General features: G+C 34.5%; 1 protein-coding gene across 2 annotated transcripts; it reads right to left on the reverse strand.

Moving 5' to 3' along the window:
* Positions 1–656: 656 nt before the first annotated feature.
* On the reverse strand, positions 657–13,653 carry LOC120076308 (phosphoribosylaminoimidazole carboxylase, chloroplastic-like). 2 transcript variants are annotated; one of them, XM_039030071.1, is made up of 16 exons: positions 12,933–13,653; positions 12,583–12,798; positions 12,351–12,462; positions 11,856–11,918; positions 11,609–11,747; positions 10,985–11,040; positions 10,005–10,078; positions 8,252–8,399; positions 7,965–8,138; positions 3,984–4,071; positions 3,788–3,898; positions 2,863–2,960; positions 2,542–2,659; positions 2,177–2,271; positions 1,598–1,704; positions 657–1,068 (listed from the first exon to the last, which is right to left on the reverse strand). In XM_039030071.1, exons 1-16 carry the CDS (start codon positions 13,157–13,159, stop codon positions 984–986), a joined length of 1,911 nt encoding a protein of 636 aa, XP_038885999.1. In that variant the 5' UTR covers positions 13,160–13,653; the 3' UTR covers positions 657–983. The 2 variants fall into 2 exon arrangements, with proteins under 2 accessions (XP_038885999.1, XP_038886000.1); XM_039030072.1 differs by lacking the exons at positions 10,005–10,078; positions 10,985–11,040; positions 11,609–11,747; ... (2 more) ...; positions 12,583–12,798; positions 12,933–13,653 and adding an exon at positions 9,361–9,498.
* Between the last annotated feature and the right edge of the window lie 5,029 nt (positions 13,654–18,682).

The following is an 18,682-nucleotide window of genomic DNA, read 5'->3' on the forward strand; positions in this document are numbered from 1 at the left end:
ATTTAAAAAAGCAACACACAGGATGCTACATGGATTTATCATCGGGAAGATTCCTTAACTTTTAGATTCAAAAGATAGGTCGAAAAGACAGCACTGAATCAAAGCTTTTTTTAACATTTAACTATGAGAATGAGGTTGTGGTATAAAACTTCTCGAGGAATGCCGTGAGAATTAGGAAAAATCAAAGATAGACAGACTAACATCTTTGAAGCCTAGGTATGACTATAATTTCTAGGGCATGTTTGGAACAAGGAGTAGAGTAGTGAACTTTTGAAACACGGTGTGTAATGAGTAAATAACGCATAAAATTGATTTTTTTTTTTTTTTTTCAATTGTCAAATCCACAAGTTCCAGCTTCAAAAATAAGGAAAGACTTGTGATCACTTAAACTCAGATTCTCTCTCCTTTCCTTCCATGTACATACGAGGGAAAGGAAAACAAAATGGAGATGTGATGGACTTGTAAAGCTTGATGTGAGCTAAAGCCTAAATGTGATGCACTTGTAAGGCAGTCAGCAGCTTTCTCTGCCATCGAAAGAAAGCGATTAAAATAGTAACATTCTAATTTAACCATTTATGTTTTATAAAACCACCATTGATATTCATCAAATTGCAACAAGCTTTACGTTTCAGACAAGCAAACACGAAAACCAAATCAATATGAAAAATTATGAGTTTATTGAAGGTGACAATTGTCATTTGTTATACAATGAAGTTAGCATACTTCAACTGCCAACAGCCCTTACCATTACAAGGTCATCTAAGATGTTTATTCAAAGGTTAAATAATTTGCAAAATTGTGGATTAAGAAAGCACATAGCTCTCCAGCACACTAGTTGTAAGGGCTTTCTACTGCTTCACAAGACTTCCACTGAATGTAATGGTTGCCATGAGATCTTGTGAATTTCTGCATCTACGTGCAGATTCAAAATAAGAATGGCTAAAGCAAAGTTACTTTGCTCTTTTGACTTGATGGTAAGGGATTCAACGCAGATCCCAACCATCTTTTTCTAACTTTTCTGCCTTGATCAATACATTTCTCTTGGTGTCTTCTTGAAATTGGCTCATCCTGCACATTAACAGCGTCATGTCAGATTAAGTGCATGTTTGAAAGTGATTTTAAAATGGTTAAAATCATTTTTGTTGTATTCAAAATCACTCCGAAAAACGCCTTTAAATTTAATATTTAATTTTACAATTTTAAATGTAATTTTTTTGTAAGATACTTATAAGTATATTAGTATGTTATTAGCAGGGGTATAATGGTAATTAGATAAGAAGTTAGTTAGTGAATATTACTATAAATAGAGAGAGTAGGAGTGGTAGGAAGAGGTGAAGAATTTGGTGAAGAATTTAATGGAATTTCCTAATTTGGGAATTTGAGAGAGTCTAACCTCTCGAATTGCTGGGGGTTATATCTTGATCATTTTCCACTATATTTCTATATTGAATTATTCTTGAGTTTATTCTTGTTAGGAAGGATTCTAACATTTTTATACCATCAAAATTGACTTTGAATGATTAAAAGCATATTCTAGAGTGATTTTGATTTTTGGGTAAGAGATTCCTATATATTTGTAAGCAAATAAGAGCAGCACCTTGAGAGTAGATCTGCATCTGCCACCCCCAACATCCTTGCTGCCAACAAACCTGCATTGGTTGCGTTATTGATTGCAACAGTTGCAACCGGAACTCCCCTCGGCATCTGCACGAGCAGTCCTTGTAACAATCATAAATGGGAACCAAGAATTTCGACAAACAATTGCCAAAAGCAAGTAATGATGTTATTACATAGAGCATATCTTAGAACCCAACTAAAAGCCGATGGTCACGCTGTAAACTGTAAAATAACACTTGAAACTTCTACCAGAGTACAATCCCATGTTCTATCCACGTTAAATAAATCTGCCATCTATTGCCAAAACTTACAAAGATTAATCCTGCAAAGCCGATATACTCTTATACTAGATAATTCATTTAAAAGCTAGAACTTGAGTCTCATTCAAGAAAGAGGTTAGAGACCAACTTTTAAAAACGGGAAAAATGAAGAAATGTTAAATCACAAATCACATTAAGTGATCTTGAAAAATGCACCAAAATTTATGTTTATACGTCATAAACTTGTTTTAATCAAACCAATGGCAACAGAAAAGTATTTCAAGACCAAAACAGAGTACCTGCACAATTGACAGAAGAGAATCAAGTCCATCCAATGTTGAAGCACGCACAGGGACGCCAATAACAGGCAATGGCGTAAGAGAGGCAACCATACCTGAAACTCAAGCAAGCTACCAGTCACTAATAGGAAATATCCTATTTTTTGAGAAAATAAATAAAGCCCCAACCTTTCTTTGTTTATCAGATTTCACACGAAGAACTATCCCCTGAATTTATAACATGCAATAGCCCGTAACTCAGGTAATTTTGAACTAAAGACTGCGTAATCAGAGCATTTTTTGTCCATTTCACCAGCCCTTTAGAATGAGATATTTTGTTCTATCCAAATACTATATACTATACATGAAGCATTTAAATAACTAGCCTGGTAAATGGGCTGCACCCCCGGCACCAGCAATGATAATCTGTATCCCTCTGTCCTGAGCAGATGATGCATAAGAAAACATCCAATCGGGGGTCCGATGTGCAGAAACTATCTTTATCTGCATATTTTTAGAAGAAAAAAAAACATTATACACACACACACACACACACCATATTGCATAAAAAAATGTTGAAGTCCCATTTTGGTGCTTGTACTATGAATTTAATTTCATATTAGTCTGTAACCAAAATAGTATTTTAACCAAAAATATATATATATCATGGATATAAACAATGTCAATCATAAAAAATAGAAATTAACCTCATAAGGCACACCAAATGTGTCAAGGACCTTTGCAGCATCTCTCATTACAGGAAAATCGGAATCAGAGCCCATTATGATTCCAACACGATGCTCGACTGTGTTGAGTATAATGTTAGTAAGAATGATCAAATAAAGAAATATCAAATTTGTATTATACTTATACATGTATGCACAATGATATGACACCTACCTACCAATATTTAATCTAAACAATTTCCTTTAGGAATAGGAAAGACGTTTTCCTTAGAAACTGAGAAATACAAAAGCTATATTTATAAGTTAACCGATAAGACAAGATATAATTTTCTTACAAGATCCATAATGCGTGATGTAACCCATTATGATTCCAATACTTCAGTTAATACAACAGTTAACTGGTTCAATAAAACACTGGAAGCAAAGAAAACATGATTGTGATATTAACCCCCCAATCGTTGAAACAAACAACGTAGGAGAATGGCTGATCTCTAAATTATAATTTATAAAAACAACCTAGCGAAGAATCAATGAAAACACAAATTAGAAGACCAAGCTTCTGCCATTTGCAACTTCAGTGATAATAATAACGAGCATGCAGCACATATTAAATTTGTTGTGCCCAAATAAAATTGTTTACCAATGACCCAGGTGCATGATTCAAGCTTAATTACCTTTGCATTTTTATAGAAAAATGTTGATAATTTCATACTCTTAGGCAGGTTACATGGAACAGGCCAAGAAAGAGAAAGCAGACAGGGAAGGGAGAGAAAACTACTGTGTTTATCATCCATATGTTGTTTGATTTTGCGCCTTAAGAAAATTATGCACTTGAAATTCTAAATAAAAAGATTATAAGACAGGTTGTATGTGATCCAATGTCCGAATACTGTATTCATCTGAGATAAAGCACTAAAACATGAAAGCATCACGGAGGGAGGCTGACCTGCAGGCTTTTCAGAAGCTTCATCAAGTGTTGATGCTAATAAATTTTGAACAACGCTCAAAGAACGGCCAACAATTGTGATATGACCCATCTTTCTTTGCTTTCTCATTTCTGGTTCATTGTTAAAGGAGTCGATTAAATGTTGGGTTCGCAATCATGTAGGGGAAAATGTAAAGAGAGAATTTTAAAGTCTAACCCGGTTTATTATACCAATGAACAAAAGCTCCAGAAATACTCAATGCCCTTTGCATCAGTTGATGAGCAAGATAAAAACCAGGTTCCCCCTGAAAGAAACAGCAACAGAACAACTATCAGAAGTTTTGTATTTGCAAGTTTAGGGTTGTACTTACAAGTTACAACTACCACATGTATATTCAAAATTCAAAATCTATTCTACTGTGAAGTTCTTTCTGACGCTCTGCCTTTAATGTTGGTAAAGCATTATACTCCTAATTATGATTAACCATCGATGTCTTCAAAAGTAGCAATGTGACATATCATGTACAGCCTCTAAGTATCTCAGGCTTGTCCAGGATACGTTCACTGGTATTGAAACTTATAGGCATTATTTAAGTCACTTAAGTTATCACACCCCACCCCAGACCACCCTCTTAGCTTAGGAAAGGGCGTGACTGCAGCAGTTATCAACCCTTTTGTTGACACTCACTGCCTAAAAACTCTTGCGGAAATAACTTTGATACCAATGAACAAATTCAACTTACAACTCATTAAGTAGGCCCATTTTATTACAACAATATAACGTTTATACAAATCCAAGACTTAACAACAAAGTTTACGACAACAACTGTAAAACCCTCTGGAAGTGTAACTGTGGCTTATGGCAGACCTTAACCATAGCAGCACCCTGGAACTCCTCACCTTTCCGCTACCTGGGGGGAAAAGAAAAACATTTGGAAAGCATGAGCTATAAAGCCCAGTGAGTGACCAGAAGACTGATTTTTATCAAAAGAACTACCCCACATTTGGGTACTTTTGCTCAGATACCTTCTCAACTGTGTCCTTCAGTATCGAGCTACTCAGATACCTTTTCAAATGTCCTTGGGTATCGAGTTTCAAGTAAAACTAGTCATACAATGACTTTCTTTAATAAAACTTAGAAAACATGTCTTTATCTGAAAGATCTTTCTTTAGCACATGGTTTCTTAAAACATTGAAAATATTTTAGTCAAACATTTTAGTCACTCACCTTGATCGTTTAGGAACCTTTCTCTCTAGAAGTTTCTTAATCTTCCCGGGCTCTTTTGAACCCTAAATTCCAGATTCAACTTAAAGCTTAGACTACTCATAGTTATAGGCTTTATCTCGAGTTACTTCCTTCTACAAATATGCTCTAAAATGTCTTAGGAAGCTTACCTCAAAATCTTAGCTCCTAACTCCACGTGGTTTGGCCGGAAACATCAAAACATCAAGACTGGCCCAGCTTACCCGACAGCTCGACCCTTCTGTCTTTTCCTCATTCTCCAGCCCGATTCCTTGGAGCTTCTTCTCCGGCAGCCCCACCATGAAAACTAGACTCTCATAGCTTTCAAATGGCTTTGGAATCACTCCAAACACACGAGTAAATTGGGAGAACTCCTCGTCCCAAGTTGATGCTGTTTTCCAGACTTCATTGTCCAATGCGTCCTCTTTGAAGCTCTATGATCAATGCATGGATTTTGCTCTCAATGCAATATTTACTCAAACTTTCCCACTCTTTTAAATGTATTTTGAGTTGTGATCTGAAAAATGAAGTCTTTGGCCCTATTTATAGGCATCCAAACATTCCCCAAATTCGACACCTCCTACTTGGCTGCATGTCCAAGTGTTTCCTCCTCACACTAACAACACAACTCTTTGATCAACGCAATCCAAGTGTCCTTCTCCTATGTAGCCAACACATGGGCTTCAAATTGCATGTCTCCTCAAGCCTCCACCTCAAATCCTCAAGTCTGGAGGTTCAACGATCCACATGTTAGGATGACGTCTTCCGTATGAGCTCAGCCTTCTTATGCATTCATTCCCTTCAATATGCGTTCACTAGGGTGATTCTCAATGCATACAACTAGCCTAAGGTATCAACGCATAGTGTACTTAGAACGCATAGTAGGTCCTCAATGCATAGTATGATTCCAACGCATAGCAACCCTTAGTTTCCCTTAATTTCCAATATAGCACCATCGCAATCCTTAACCATCGCAAGAGCCAACACCATGTGTCCAACCTAGTCTATCGCATGGCCTATGTCCAACACATCCCTCGTGCAAGCCATCACCAACCTCCAACGCATCGCAAGGTCGCACGGCTCCAACACATTGGCTTAGCATCAACGCATGGCTCACATGGGTCGCATGGCATGGGCTCTTGGCCGACAGCTTGGCATCGACGCATCGCTCGGCAGGGCTTGCTCGTCCGCTCGACGCATCGTTCGGCAGGGCTTGCTCGTCCGTTCGACGCATGGGCACTACCATCGACGCATCGTTCGCTCGGACGCTCGACGCATGGGCGCTTCCATCGACGCATCGCTTGGCACGGCAGCTTGGCCCGCTTCGACGCATGGCTGGGCAGTTTGGCTGCTGTCTCTTATACACATCTAGATGTGTATAAGAGACAGCACCCTCCAGCCCTTGTGCCATCCTAATGCCTCATCCTCGGCTGCCATCCTTCAACTGCCTGCCACCCTTCAATGCATCCTTCCATTTTCCTTCCTTCACCAACGCATCCATCATCCAACGTATCCAATGCATCCAACACATCCATTCAGCCTAATGCGTTGGTCTAACCTCCAAGGCATGCGTCACTCCCACTTCACTTCTCCCTTGGCCCAAATAATCTCTCCAAGATCTTATGGCCAACGCATGGCAATACCTAATCCAACACTTCGTAAATTTTTCATCAATTTAAGCTTAATTCAAAACTACTCAAGGAAAATCTATTCAACACCTAGAAATTTCCTTCACTTCAACATAGGATTTAACTTTTACTTAGTTAATTTCCTTAACCACCTTCTTAAGTAGTTATAATAGAAATCCGATTTCACATAAGTACTTAGGCTCTTACTGATTTAATGATTTCTACTGAGCCTCTTGCGAGGGATTTATACTTTGTCATTTGGCTGATCATTACCCTACAAAAATTAAAATTTTCTTTTGGGAGCTTAGTCATGGTGTCATCAATACTGCGGATCGTCTCCAACGTCGTATGCCTTATATGTGTCTCTCCCCTTCGTGGTATGTTATGTGCAAAGCTCATGTTGAGTCCCCTGCTCATCTGTTTATGCATTGTTCATTTGCCTCCCACTTTTGGCACAATGTTTTGGACACTTTTGAATGGTCAATCGTCTGTTCCAATAATATTTTTTTACATTCTTGACTCCCTTTTGGTGGGACATCCCTTCATTGGCACAAAGAAGACTGCTTGGCTGGCTATTCTACGCGCTTTTTTCTGTACTCTATGGGGCGAACGTAACAAGCGTCTCTTTAGGGACTCAATCTCATCTTTTGACTCCTTTATTGATCTTGTTCTGTCTACTGCTTTTTATTGGTACAAATTTGAGCACCCTTGTAAGAACTTTAGTCTTTCTTATTTAGTTTCCAATTGGAAATCTTTTTGTAATCACCTTTAGGTGTTTGAGGTCCCCAAAAGAAAGAAAAGTACGTAGTCTCTTATTCTTAAGCTGCTCAACATACAGAATTCCATTTTTCCCTAGTTGGTAATACGTTTGTATAGCAAACATTAGCAACGATTCAGGATGCCAAGTCACATTATATGACAATGAATTTTCCTTTCTTTTTCTTTCTTCTTTTTTGGCTAATATGATGCATAGATTTAAGAGAACTTTTTAAGCCTTGACCTCCATACTTGAACCTTTCAAGGATGGCTCTTCCGAGAGATAGTTAGACAAAGCACATAACCATGCATATGTCCAAAGTAATCCAACTGTTTTACTCAAGATAGAAACATCAAATCTGCAAATTTCTCTGAGCAGGAATACAATTCAGTCATTGAAAAGAAAACAGGCATGAAAAATATAAAAATGAAGAAAAGAAATAAAATTGCCTCACCTAACATGCATTTTTTCCTCTTTTTTAAAAAAAAAAGAAAAAAGAAAAAAAGAAATATAGCTTCTATGAATTAAGAAGTCCACAAAGCAAAGAGAGATGAAGTGTCCTTAATTTACCTCATCTTCACCTAGAATATTGTACATAATAGCAGCTGGGGTTATCATTGATGGATCTCCAAGGGGAAGACCAAGGACAGCCCGCAAATGCTGCTCAAATTGAGAGGTCTTGCAAGACTCAATTGTGTGATGTCCACTATTATGAGGTCTAGGAGCCACTTCATTCAGTAAAATCTGTTGAAGGTAAAAAGAGATAAGTAGTACATTAGTCCCAGAGTCCAAAAGAAGAAAAATGCTAATAACACGATTTCTGCAATTATACAGCATATTAACATTGATGATACAACCTGACCATCTTCTGTCAGAAACAACTCCACAGCAAAAATGCCGGCACCTTCCAGAGAGCTAACAGCTTTGTATGCAACATCAGTTGCAAGTTTCTTGATCTCCCATGACACGCTAGCCGGAGCTTTGACAATGTGACAAATATTTTCCCTACAACGATAAGTTCTCTTATTTAATGTCTAATCAATAATTATTTATGGAAAAACCAGATTTCATTGAGAAAATGAAAAAAATAAAATACAAAAAATACAAAATGACCTACAAAACAACAGCCCAGCAAGAGGAGCTAGCCAGAAACTAAGCTAGAACCAATGTTATGTCTAAATGCACAAGAGCGACAAGATCAGTGCAATTACATCTCACAATTTCCCTTTTATAAGAAGAAATTTCTTTCATAAATTAAATGAGCCTGTGGAACCAAGAGTTCCAAATAGTTGCTCCCATTGGTAAACAATCAAAGAAAGCTAATACTTACAAAATTCTTATCTAACACAACCCGGAAAGAGGAGACAAAAACATATGGTCCCAAAAAGTTACGGCCTATCTTTCAACATTTTCAAAAGTCTTATTTCTTTTGAGCCAAATTTCCCACACAATACACTTCACCACACTGTAACAAGAAGCTTTAGCTTTGGAATTAAGCAAGGGACCAGTAAGCATGATCATATAGAAACTATACATCAAGGTCGAAAAAGATATTGTGTTGATCAAAGACTTCCAAAAGACCCTACTACAACTTGATACTCAAAATATTCTGGCCCACCATTTCTTCGTTCACCATTCAAGCCACCTAATGCCGAACTCCTAAGGGAATTTTTCACCTTTTTATAGTACTAACTATTCCAAATGTATTTACAAGGAATACTATCAAGGATGAGAGTTCCATCATCAACAATACTAGGAAAGAGAAACTTAGTAGACTATGAGCATGATTGTCGATTCTCCGAACAAGATCCATTAAGATTCAGAATCATTAAGATTTCTAAGAGAAATTGCCCCGAAAAATAAAAAAGCATCAAAACAATCAGCCACCAGAACATCTTTGGCTGGGCACAAGCCCAAACAACCTAGGACCAGTAAGCAAGCAAGAGCTAAAAGAACTTTCCATCACCTTGTTAAAGCCACCAGGGGACTTCTTTCGAGACTCGACATGTAAGATCTCTTCCCATTACCCATGAACCCGAACAAGCATGAAAACTCTCAACCTCAGATCAAAATTATCGAGTTTGCTGCTAGGAAGAGTCATAGACCCCTGCTATTCAAACAAAAGAAAAGTCCTCAACGGTAGTCCCAATGAAAGAGGTTAGAAAGTGAATTTCCCCTTCTGCTCCTCCTAACATATGCATTTACTACTGGGACCTCACGGATTACATCTCTCTCACCGTAGCATGTTTATTTGTATCCTCCAACTTATGGATGCAAACAACTATCTTTCCTCCATTTAGTCAACCTAGGACAAGTAGATCTAAACTTACCGTTCACCTTGACACTTTGAATCTTTTAGGTTCTACCAAGACAAAACCCTTTACATAATCCTCCTAAGAATAAGAGACAGACAAAGACAGGTATAAAATAACAAGTAAGACTTCAACATACCGGTTTCATAATTGATTATTTGCATACACTTGCATATGAATATATGATGAATTTACAATACAACTCGTAAATTTACTTCTTTCAAAGTTTCCAGGGAGAAATGGAAGTTGGCAAGAAGGGATTGGGAAGAACATATAAAAATTGTATTCTTCAACTTACTTATGAATAGTTTCAACAACAGGATAGCATGCCATGGAGTTGTCTCTACCTCTTGCAATAACAACTGATAGTTCCTATCACACAAAAGGAAAGCAAAGATCAGATATCAGCCTGAACAAAGATCAAACAGAAACTTTATATGGTTAAGTTCAGGACTTCGTATGCGGATTAATCTGCGCTATTTTTCATTTATCAACCGTTCACACATTCTTACACAAGAAAGAAAACGGAAAGAATCCTAGATATTATTTTTAGTGGCTCTCTCTTGGTGTAGATTTTATGCTTCTTTCAAGAAATTGTTTTTTATTGAATAATCAAATTTTCATTGAGAAAAAATGAAAGAAGGCAAAGACATAAAAAAAGAAAGCCCAAAAAAAAAAAAAAAAAAAAAAAACAAAGGTTACTTAAAAGAAATGCCTCCAATCAAACAAGATAAGACTAAGCAAACAATTACGAAAAGTTCCGTAACCATTGCCCACAAAGGGACATGAAACACAGAGAGGAACCAGACATCAAAAGAATTAAGGCCTTTCTCTCTAAAGATTCTATTATTCCTCTCACTCCAAAGACTTGAAAAGGCACACACTCCCACCTGCCATAAAAACTTTCCCTTCTCCCTAGGGGAGGATGAATGAGGAATTCCTCAATCATCTCTGTACAACCATGCTGTCAAGCCAAAACAAGACTAAACTCATCAAAGAAGCAAATCCATGTGGAAGCTAACGGGAAGAAGCAAGTCCACAAATAAACTTCCCTTTCTCTCTAACTATAGCTTAAATGTTCACTAAGCTAACTGGAAGAGCTTTGTCTAAGCTTCCTTGCTTAGGACTTGGCTTTACTCCCTTTGAAATTGTTTGGTTTCTTATAAAAAGAAAAGAAAAGAAAGAAATGGAGGGGGAGGGGGGGTCACATATAAGAGGATAAAAGCAATGAAGAGTGAGATGAATCACCAACCAGACAAACAGCATGCCAGAACTAACCTTCACAAAAGGTGCCCACTTCTCAACATATAAGCCGCGCTCAAATCCACCTAGAGCTGGACATATTGACAAGTGCATAAAAAATAAGAAATGGTAATAAAGATATTAAACAAAATTATAGGGAAATTCAAACCCCAAGTGATACCAAGAAGTAAAAGAAACGAACATATGAAATCTCAAATTACTTGGACTCCCTTTGATATGGCTCTTTTGTATATCATTAGGATTACTCCACATTCATAAATGAAATTTTTCTTATCCAAAAAAAAAAAAAAAAAAAAAAAAGAAGAAGAAGAAGAAGAAGAAAAGAAAAAAGAAGCCTGCAGGTATGAATAAAATAATAGATTGGCATACAACCAAAACAACACAACTTCAAATCCTCACCCCCATATATTTTGTTTTGAATCTTTTCTTTTCTTTTCTTTTCTTTTTTAATATGAAACAATACTTTAATTTTTTTATTTTTTTATTTTTTTTTGTGGGGGGGGGCGCTGCTCCCTGGATATTTGTAATAATCACATCCATTAGATAGACTATCATATCATTTTTCAGAAAAAATAAAAGCAGAACTTTCAATGGAAAAAAAAATGGAAGAATACAAATTACATATGAGATATATCTCACCAGAAATGGAAGAAGAAAGCTCCTCCACACTTTTTGCAACAGCATTTCCACGTCCATCATAAGCTAATCTTTTGCTCTTGATCATGAGAGGATAACCAAATATATCACCTGCTTTCTTTGCATCTTCAAGATCGTCGATCTGTAAGAGAAAATATTAATGGTCAATGAGTTATCTGCTACTGTTAACACAAATACAAGGGCAAGAATACAAACACCATTTGGGAGAAGTTCATGCAGAGGACATAACCTGCATGAACTCAGGCAATGGAATTCCATGCTGAGAAAAATGAACTTTTTGGAGAAATTTGTCCTGTAACATAGTAAATGATAAAGGATCAGAAATAATAAGCAAAAATGGTAGACAGTTGATTTCAATCTTTGAGCAATGTAACAGCGGATGTCAGAGGATTTAATCGTCTTTAGCAGATTGCAGGGACAATGTGGTAACAAATACATTGGTAATTTTGATCGATATCAACCAGCACGGAGAGTGAGAGGAAACTAGTACTGCAAGAAATATGAGATGTAATCAGAGTAACAGCACTATAAGCAATCTTCTGGCTAGAGGCTTCTTTAAAGGTGTATGTATTACGCATTTCTCTACTTCCATTATCGAGGTAGCCATCATTCATCAGGTTCCCATAATAAAAGATTGACTGACAATCTTAGAATTGACAATAACTTTTGAACTTAAAATAGAGGTGGGTTTCAAAACCAAATGTACACATGACGAAACGCAGACCTGAATTATACGGATGGTAGATGCTCTAGGTTGACAATCAATTCCTTGCTGCTCGAGAATCTCTAGCGTGGCCACATCAACGTGTTCAATTTCAACTGTTAGTACGTCACATCTAACAACCATGAACAAAACTTACTGTTAGCACCATAAGCATTCGAGGGAATAAATTCCATGAAAACAATGCCACAAAAAGAAAATTACGACATAAATGAGGCTAAGATAAAAAATATACCTCTTAGCAAATTCTTGAACAGTAATACTGTCGTCAAAGTTACCAACCATGTGATGGTAAGCTAACGAACTAGCAGGGCAGTTTACAAGTGGATCAAGAATTGCGATTTTGACGGACAGTTTGGAGGCTGCTTGACATAGCATACGACCCAATTGGCCCCCTCCTAGTACACCAACAATTTTTTCAGAAACTCCATGAACAGCAATTTCATCTTTCCTGCATGTTAATACCACAGAAGAGATTCTAATCAAAAGCTATTTCATTCTCATGTTTCCAAAAATGAATTGGGTGGGCAAAATACACGGAAACAGAAAAATTACTCCAAAAGGTACGGTGAAATTAAAACAAACCGGGGAAGAGTGTCAGTAAGTGATGCGGAGCAGTGTAGAGACTGATTCTTGCGCTGTGGTTGATGGGCCATTTTTAGGAAACTATGACAAGGGATGATGTTTGAACCAACGAACCAACTTATATTTTGAATTTTTCGCGAAGATAGAGAGGGTGCAGGTATAATATCCGAAACTAATGCATAATTTAGGCGGCTAGGTGAAGCCACTGAGGAACTTGATAGTAGCATATGGAATGGTTAAGCCCTCAACAATTGCAACGGGAACAACAAAAAAATAAAAATAAGAACAAATTACTCTCCTTCCTACGTACTGGTGGAATGTAGTAACTCGGCAACAATGTCCTGCAATCAATTGACCTTGAAACCGCTCAACAAGAAATATAGTGAATTGAGCAGAGAAGAAGAAGACACTGAAATTGGGGGATAGAATTCCGAACTGAGCAAAAACACAACTGGTAACAAGATGCAATGGGAGATGACAGAGAAGAACGAGGAAAAGGTCGGATGATTTTAGTGGGAGGCAGACTGGAGGATGAAGAAGAATAAGAAAATTCAAGGGATTCAGAAACTTTGAAGTTGGGCGGCGCGGCGGCGGAGAGAGACGGAAGAACTGCAGGGCTTGTTTAGTGTTTGCAGATGCTTTCGGCCGGACAGTAGATGCTTGCTCACTTTGTTCTCTGCTTTTTCTCTCCTTCTCCTGAATGAATTAGTCGAAACAGAAAATAAATTATTCTTCGATTTATATTTTCTTTAAGATCTTAAATTTGTAAACGTAGTAATTACTTTTAAAATTTTGTAATTTCGACAAAATAATATTAAATCTGATTTTTTTTCTCGCTTTAAAATTTTCTTTTGTTCCTAAATTTTCTATAATATTTTAAATTAATCATTTAAGTCACTAAATTTTCAATAATAAGTTTAGAAGGAACCTTAGCTAATAAATCTAACAAATTTAAAAGTAAAGTTAATATATGATCTGTCAAGAAAAAATTATGTGAAAAAAAAATGATGGCTTGAAAAAAAATGTATTTTTTTTATCTTTGCCGAGATGTCCATTTTTCCCACGGGGACAGACCCCGACCCCGCCCCGAATGATTCTCCGATTAGGGGAGGGAGTGGGGGAAACAAATTCTCCATGACCTAAACGAGGACGGGAAATGCATTCCCCATTCCCCGTCCCGCCCACGACCTTGTCCCCGCCCCGATTAGCTTTTACATATTTATTTAGTAGAGTTATCTAATGTTATTTTTTTTTTATTATTATTATATAAATATTACATTCAAATTTCAAATTGATTATTTATTGGGAAAGATAATGAATATGTTTAAATTTAGATTATATACATGAATAATTTGATTTATATTTATTTCTTTCTACTAAAAAATAATTAGCTTTTTTAGGCCAAAATTTGAGTAATCTATTTTTAAATTCAAATTGTCATATAAATCTAACCATAATAAACAATTTATGATAAAGTTAATTATTTATTAATTTAGTGATAAAGTTAATTATTTATTTAAAATTTGCTCACATTAGTGATTTGAATTAATTGACTTTTTACTAAAATATATATATATATATATATATATATATAACAGGGAATCCCGCCCCGATCCCCTTGGAGAATTTCACGGGATGGAAAATGAAATGGAGAGCGAGGACGGGGATGGGATGCCCCGCCCCGTGGACATCTCTATTGTCATCTCTTGCTCTATATTCTTTTCTCTTTCTTCCTCTACTCTTTTTTTTTCTTTCTTTCTTATTCTCTTTCTTTGGTCTACATTTTCTTCTCTTTCTTCCTCTACTCTCTTTTTCTCTTGTTCTCTCTCCTTGGTCTACATCTTTTTTAAGGGATTGTTTGAATTGACTAGAGTAAACAAATATTTTTAAAAAAATATATTTTTATTTTAAATAAAAAGTATTTAAAATAAAATTTGATAGTATTTCAAGAGTTATTTTGAATCGTTAGAGAATTGATAACACCATCAGTGTAACGTATTGAAAGTATATAAATATCATCTAGACCTTTAGAAATCTCAATCACCAATTTTAACATTTTAACAATGTCAATCAGCCAAAGGAACCAACATCGGATATACAAAATACTTCATAACACAAGAAATAATTGAGCACGAATAAACTATATATATACCTTCATCAAAATTGGTTGAACTAGAACTTCCGATTAAAGATCAAGCAAACAAAATAAGAATGCATTAGATGATACCATACTAAATCTAAAAGCGAAACCAAGCTCAAAGTTATCAGATTCTTAGAAGAAGAAAAAAAAAGTCATTTTCAAACATAGAAAAATAAATCAAAATATTTACGGAATATAGCGAATTTTCAGAACCTATCAATGATAGATACTAAACTATCAACATATAGATATTGATAAATTATTTATCAGTGTCTATTAGTATCTATTATCGATAGATTATGAATTTTTGTTATATATTTTTAGTAATTTTGTCGTTTGAAACAATTTTTATATTAAAAATATAAAAACTATAATTTAAGGACTTGTACGAAAATAAATAAAAATTTTAAAAAACAACCAATTGTAATAAGTTGAAGATGCTATCGTAGAATACAGTGCAATGAAATAAAATTAAATTAACGTTACAAACCATAACAAATTATTTATAATTATGTAAGCCGATGTATCAATGAAGATAATATTATAGTAATAAAGATATTTTAAGAAAATTAGAGAATTTTTTAAAACAGGTACAAATTAGCTATTTTATTTGATTGGTTGAGCTAAATTTGAAAGGTAGTTTAACTAATAAATCAAATAAATTAAAAATAAAATGGAATAAATATATGATTTGGCGATACAATTAAAACTAATAATTTGTTCTCTCTTGTTCACTCTCTTCCATCTCCAACTTCTGTCTTGGTCAGTTTGATTCCTTCTTCGTCGTCTTATTCTTCTTCCCATCCTCCTCAATCGCTAATCTTTATTTACGGTTTTCTTTTTGTTCATTGGTTCGAGTTTTGACTCCCTTCCCTAAGGATGTTAAAAAAAAAATCAAAAAATCAAAAAAATAACAAAAAAAAAAATGGATAGACATTGATCAACTTCTATCAGTTTCTATCATTAATAAACTTCTATTCACCTTTATCAAAGAAGAATAAAGACATGTTTGTTAAGCAATCTCAAAACATAATTTAAAAACAAGGGATTCAATATAAATAGAGTTGTATTTCTCGTTTTCAGATATGTGTTTGGTATCAAATTCAGAAATTAAATTTCTATTTATACAAAATTTCAAATGATTGAAAATATATTTAGGTATTCAATAAATAGTAGGTTGAATATAAACCATTACTAATTAATTTTTGAACTTGTTTTATGTTAAACTTTTTGTATACTTTTTATTTTATAATATCACATAATATATATAATATATTAAACAGATTATTTTTAACAAAAATAACTGAGTTTTAATATGAAATAGTATAATTGTTATTGTTTTTATCATTTTTAATATAATTCTGCATTTTAAAATTTTGAATTCAAAATCGGGATAAACTAAAAACATAACAAAGTTGTCTTTAAAATTTGCACTATTTGGATCATAGAATCCGGAAATAGTTTTTGGAAACAGAATCCTACCAATCAAACACATATTTGTTAAACTCAGTGAATCTAAAAACATAAAACATAATTCGGGTTGCCTACCAAATAGACCATAAATTTTGCTATTTTGTATAAATAATTTCCATTGGTTTTCTATTTTTGAAAATCCCCCTAAAGTTATAAGTTTAAATTTTAAAAATTATATAAAAATCGGTTAAATAATTGTAAGTACAAATAGTCAATCAACTCATTGTAAGTACAGATAGTCAAGTACAAATAGCCATCGAAAATTCACACGCAAGCATGCATGCACGCGCGAACACGCATGATCGTAAAAATGATCATTTGGCTTCCCGAGTGAAGTTTATATGAAAGGTAGAGAAATAAGAAAAATATGTACCTCAATAGTATTTAACACTGAAGTTGAGTTGTTAAATACTAGCTTAATAAATTGGAGATTTAATTGTTTACTATTATATTTTACTTTAGTTCGATAATTGATAGTTGCATATTGACCAACTAAGTTATGTGATGATAATTAGCATTGTTGTAGGTGAACTTGAAAGTCAACACACGTAATAAGCAAGTAGACTCAAATCAAACTCGTCAAGCTATCTGAAGCCCAAAAAGTCAAAGCCTTAAGACTAGAACGAGAGAATAGTTTTGGGCCTCATAGTTGAATGATCTAATGGCAAACACTAGATGGAATGAATAGGATTGTCTATCAATTTTAGTTTTAAAATTCTAAATGGGACAACTAGACTTGAGATATAATTTAGGAAAATTAAAAAAACATCAAGCAACCAATTCAAGTTAGTAGAACGAAATAATCCTAACATACAATCTAAAAATTAGAAAATAAACTAAGTGCAAAAGTAAAGAGTTTTGGGATAAGAAGATATCAAATTTACAGTAGTTCGACAATGTACCAATGTCTACTCTTCAAGACTCGTTGGTTATTTTATTATCTTGCAGTGAGAACAAAACCTATACGACTTGGATCCTTTTCGCTGGTTCAAGATCTAACTATTTTTTTTTTCTTTTTCACAACACAAGGTGCACACACTTTAATACAAAATCACAACGATTTTTTTTTTTTTTTAAAGAAAAAAAGTCACCTCTAAGTAGGTAAGATTCACAAGTTTTGTTCTACAACATTTCAACATTTTTTCTCTCGACTATTACATTTGTAAAAAAATGAAAATAATGAGAGAATTATGAGCTTTTGAACACTTGAAAGATGAATCAAGGGAGAAATTTAAATGTCGGATTTTTTCTCCTCAAGAAGATGGCTACCAGGAATGATGAATGATTAATTATAAAAAAAAAAAAAGAAGAAGGATTTAACCTCAATCATTGGATCTAAGGTAAAAGGATAGATGATTGAGATTAAACAGGGAGATAAAATAAAATAGATTAATTTTAGAAAAAAAAAATTAGGATGGATTATAGAGATGTTTACGATTTTCCACTTTTTCTATTTTTTTTTATTTGGATTGTCATATATTGTTATCTCATGTGGTCCTATTTCTCTCTCTCTCTCTTTTTTTTTTCTTTTCTTCTCTCTTCATTATTGTCATGTCATTGATCACATTGAAATTTGTTTCCAATCTTCTTTTACTCATATATTTTTCAATTGAGTCTTGGTTCGAATAATTCAGATTTATTGGAATCGTCTTTTTGAGCTCTACAAAATAAATATTTTGAAATATTAAAAAAATATTAACACCACAAATTGAGCTTGTTATCATCAAAATACTTGGTTTGATTAAAATTCTAAAACTAATAATAGTCGCATTGAGCACATCAAAATGAGATGGGACACAAAACTTGCAATAGATGGATAAAGAATGAAAACTAAGGTATAACACATAAGGCACGAGGTAGAAAGCTTTAGGTCACAGTGAAGATCAAACTGGAGAAAATAAGGGTGGACAAGATGAGCAACAAAGTTTAACATTTCGTTTAGGAATATGATAAAAAGGTTTCAGAATTAATTTGAAAACCAGCCAATATATATTAAGATAATAAATATATAATTCAGTTGAAAAAAGAAAACATTGATATAATGTTGTATTTATTTAAACAAGAGGATATTATAAATGAATGTATATATATATAATGGGAGGAAAAAAATAAGATGGTATGAGAAAATTAAATAAAA

The sequence above is a fragment of the Benincasa hispida genome, chromosome 4 (assembly GCF_009727055.1).
Source record: "Benincasa hispida cultivar B227 chromosome 4, ASM972705v1, whole genome shotgun sequence".
Lineage (NCBI taxonomy): Eukaryota > Viridiplantae > Streptophyta > Magnoliopsida > Cucurbitales > Cucurbitaceae > Benincasa > Benincasa hispida.

What these genes read in the sequence shown, in the direction of transcription:
- LOC120076308 (XM_039030071.1), bottom strand. Translation starts at nt 13,159, where the DNA reads ATGCTACTATCAAGTTCCTCAGTGGCTTCACCTAGCCGCCTAAATTAT. An exon ending in CTTACTGACACTCTTCCCCG is followed by an intron (nt 12,799 to 12,932) that starts GTTTGTTTTAAT and finishes ATTAACATGCAG; the next exon opens with GAAAGATGAAATTGCTGTTC. An exon ending in CATTTGGTGTGCCTTATGAG is followed by an intron (nt 2,660 to 2,862) that starts GTTAATTTCTAT and finishes AAAAATATGCAG; the next exon opens with ATAAAGATAGTTTCTGCACA.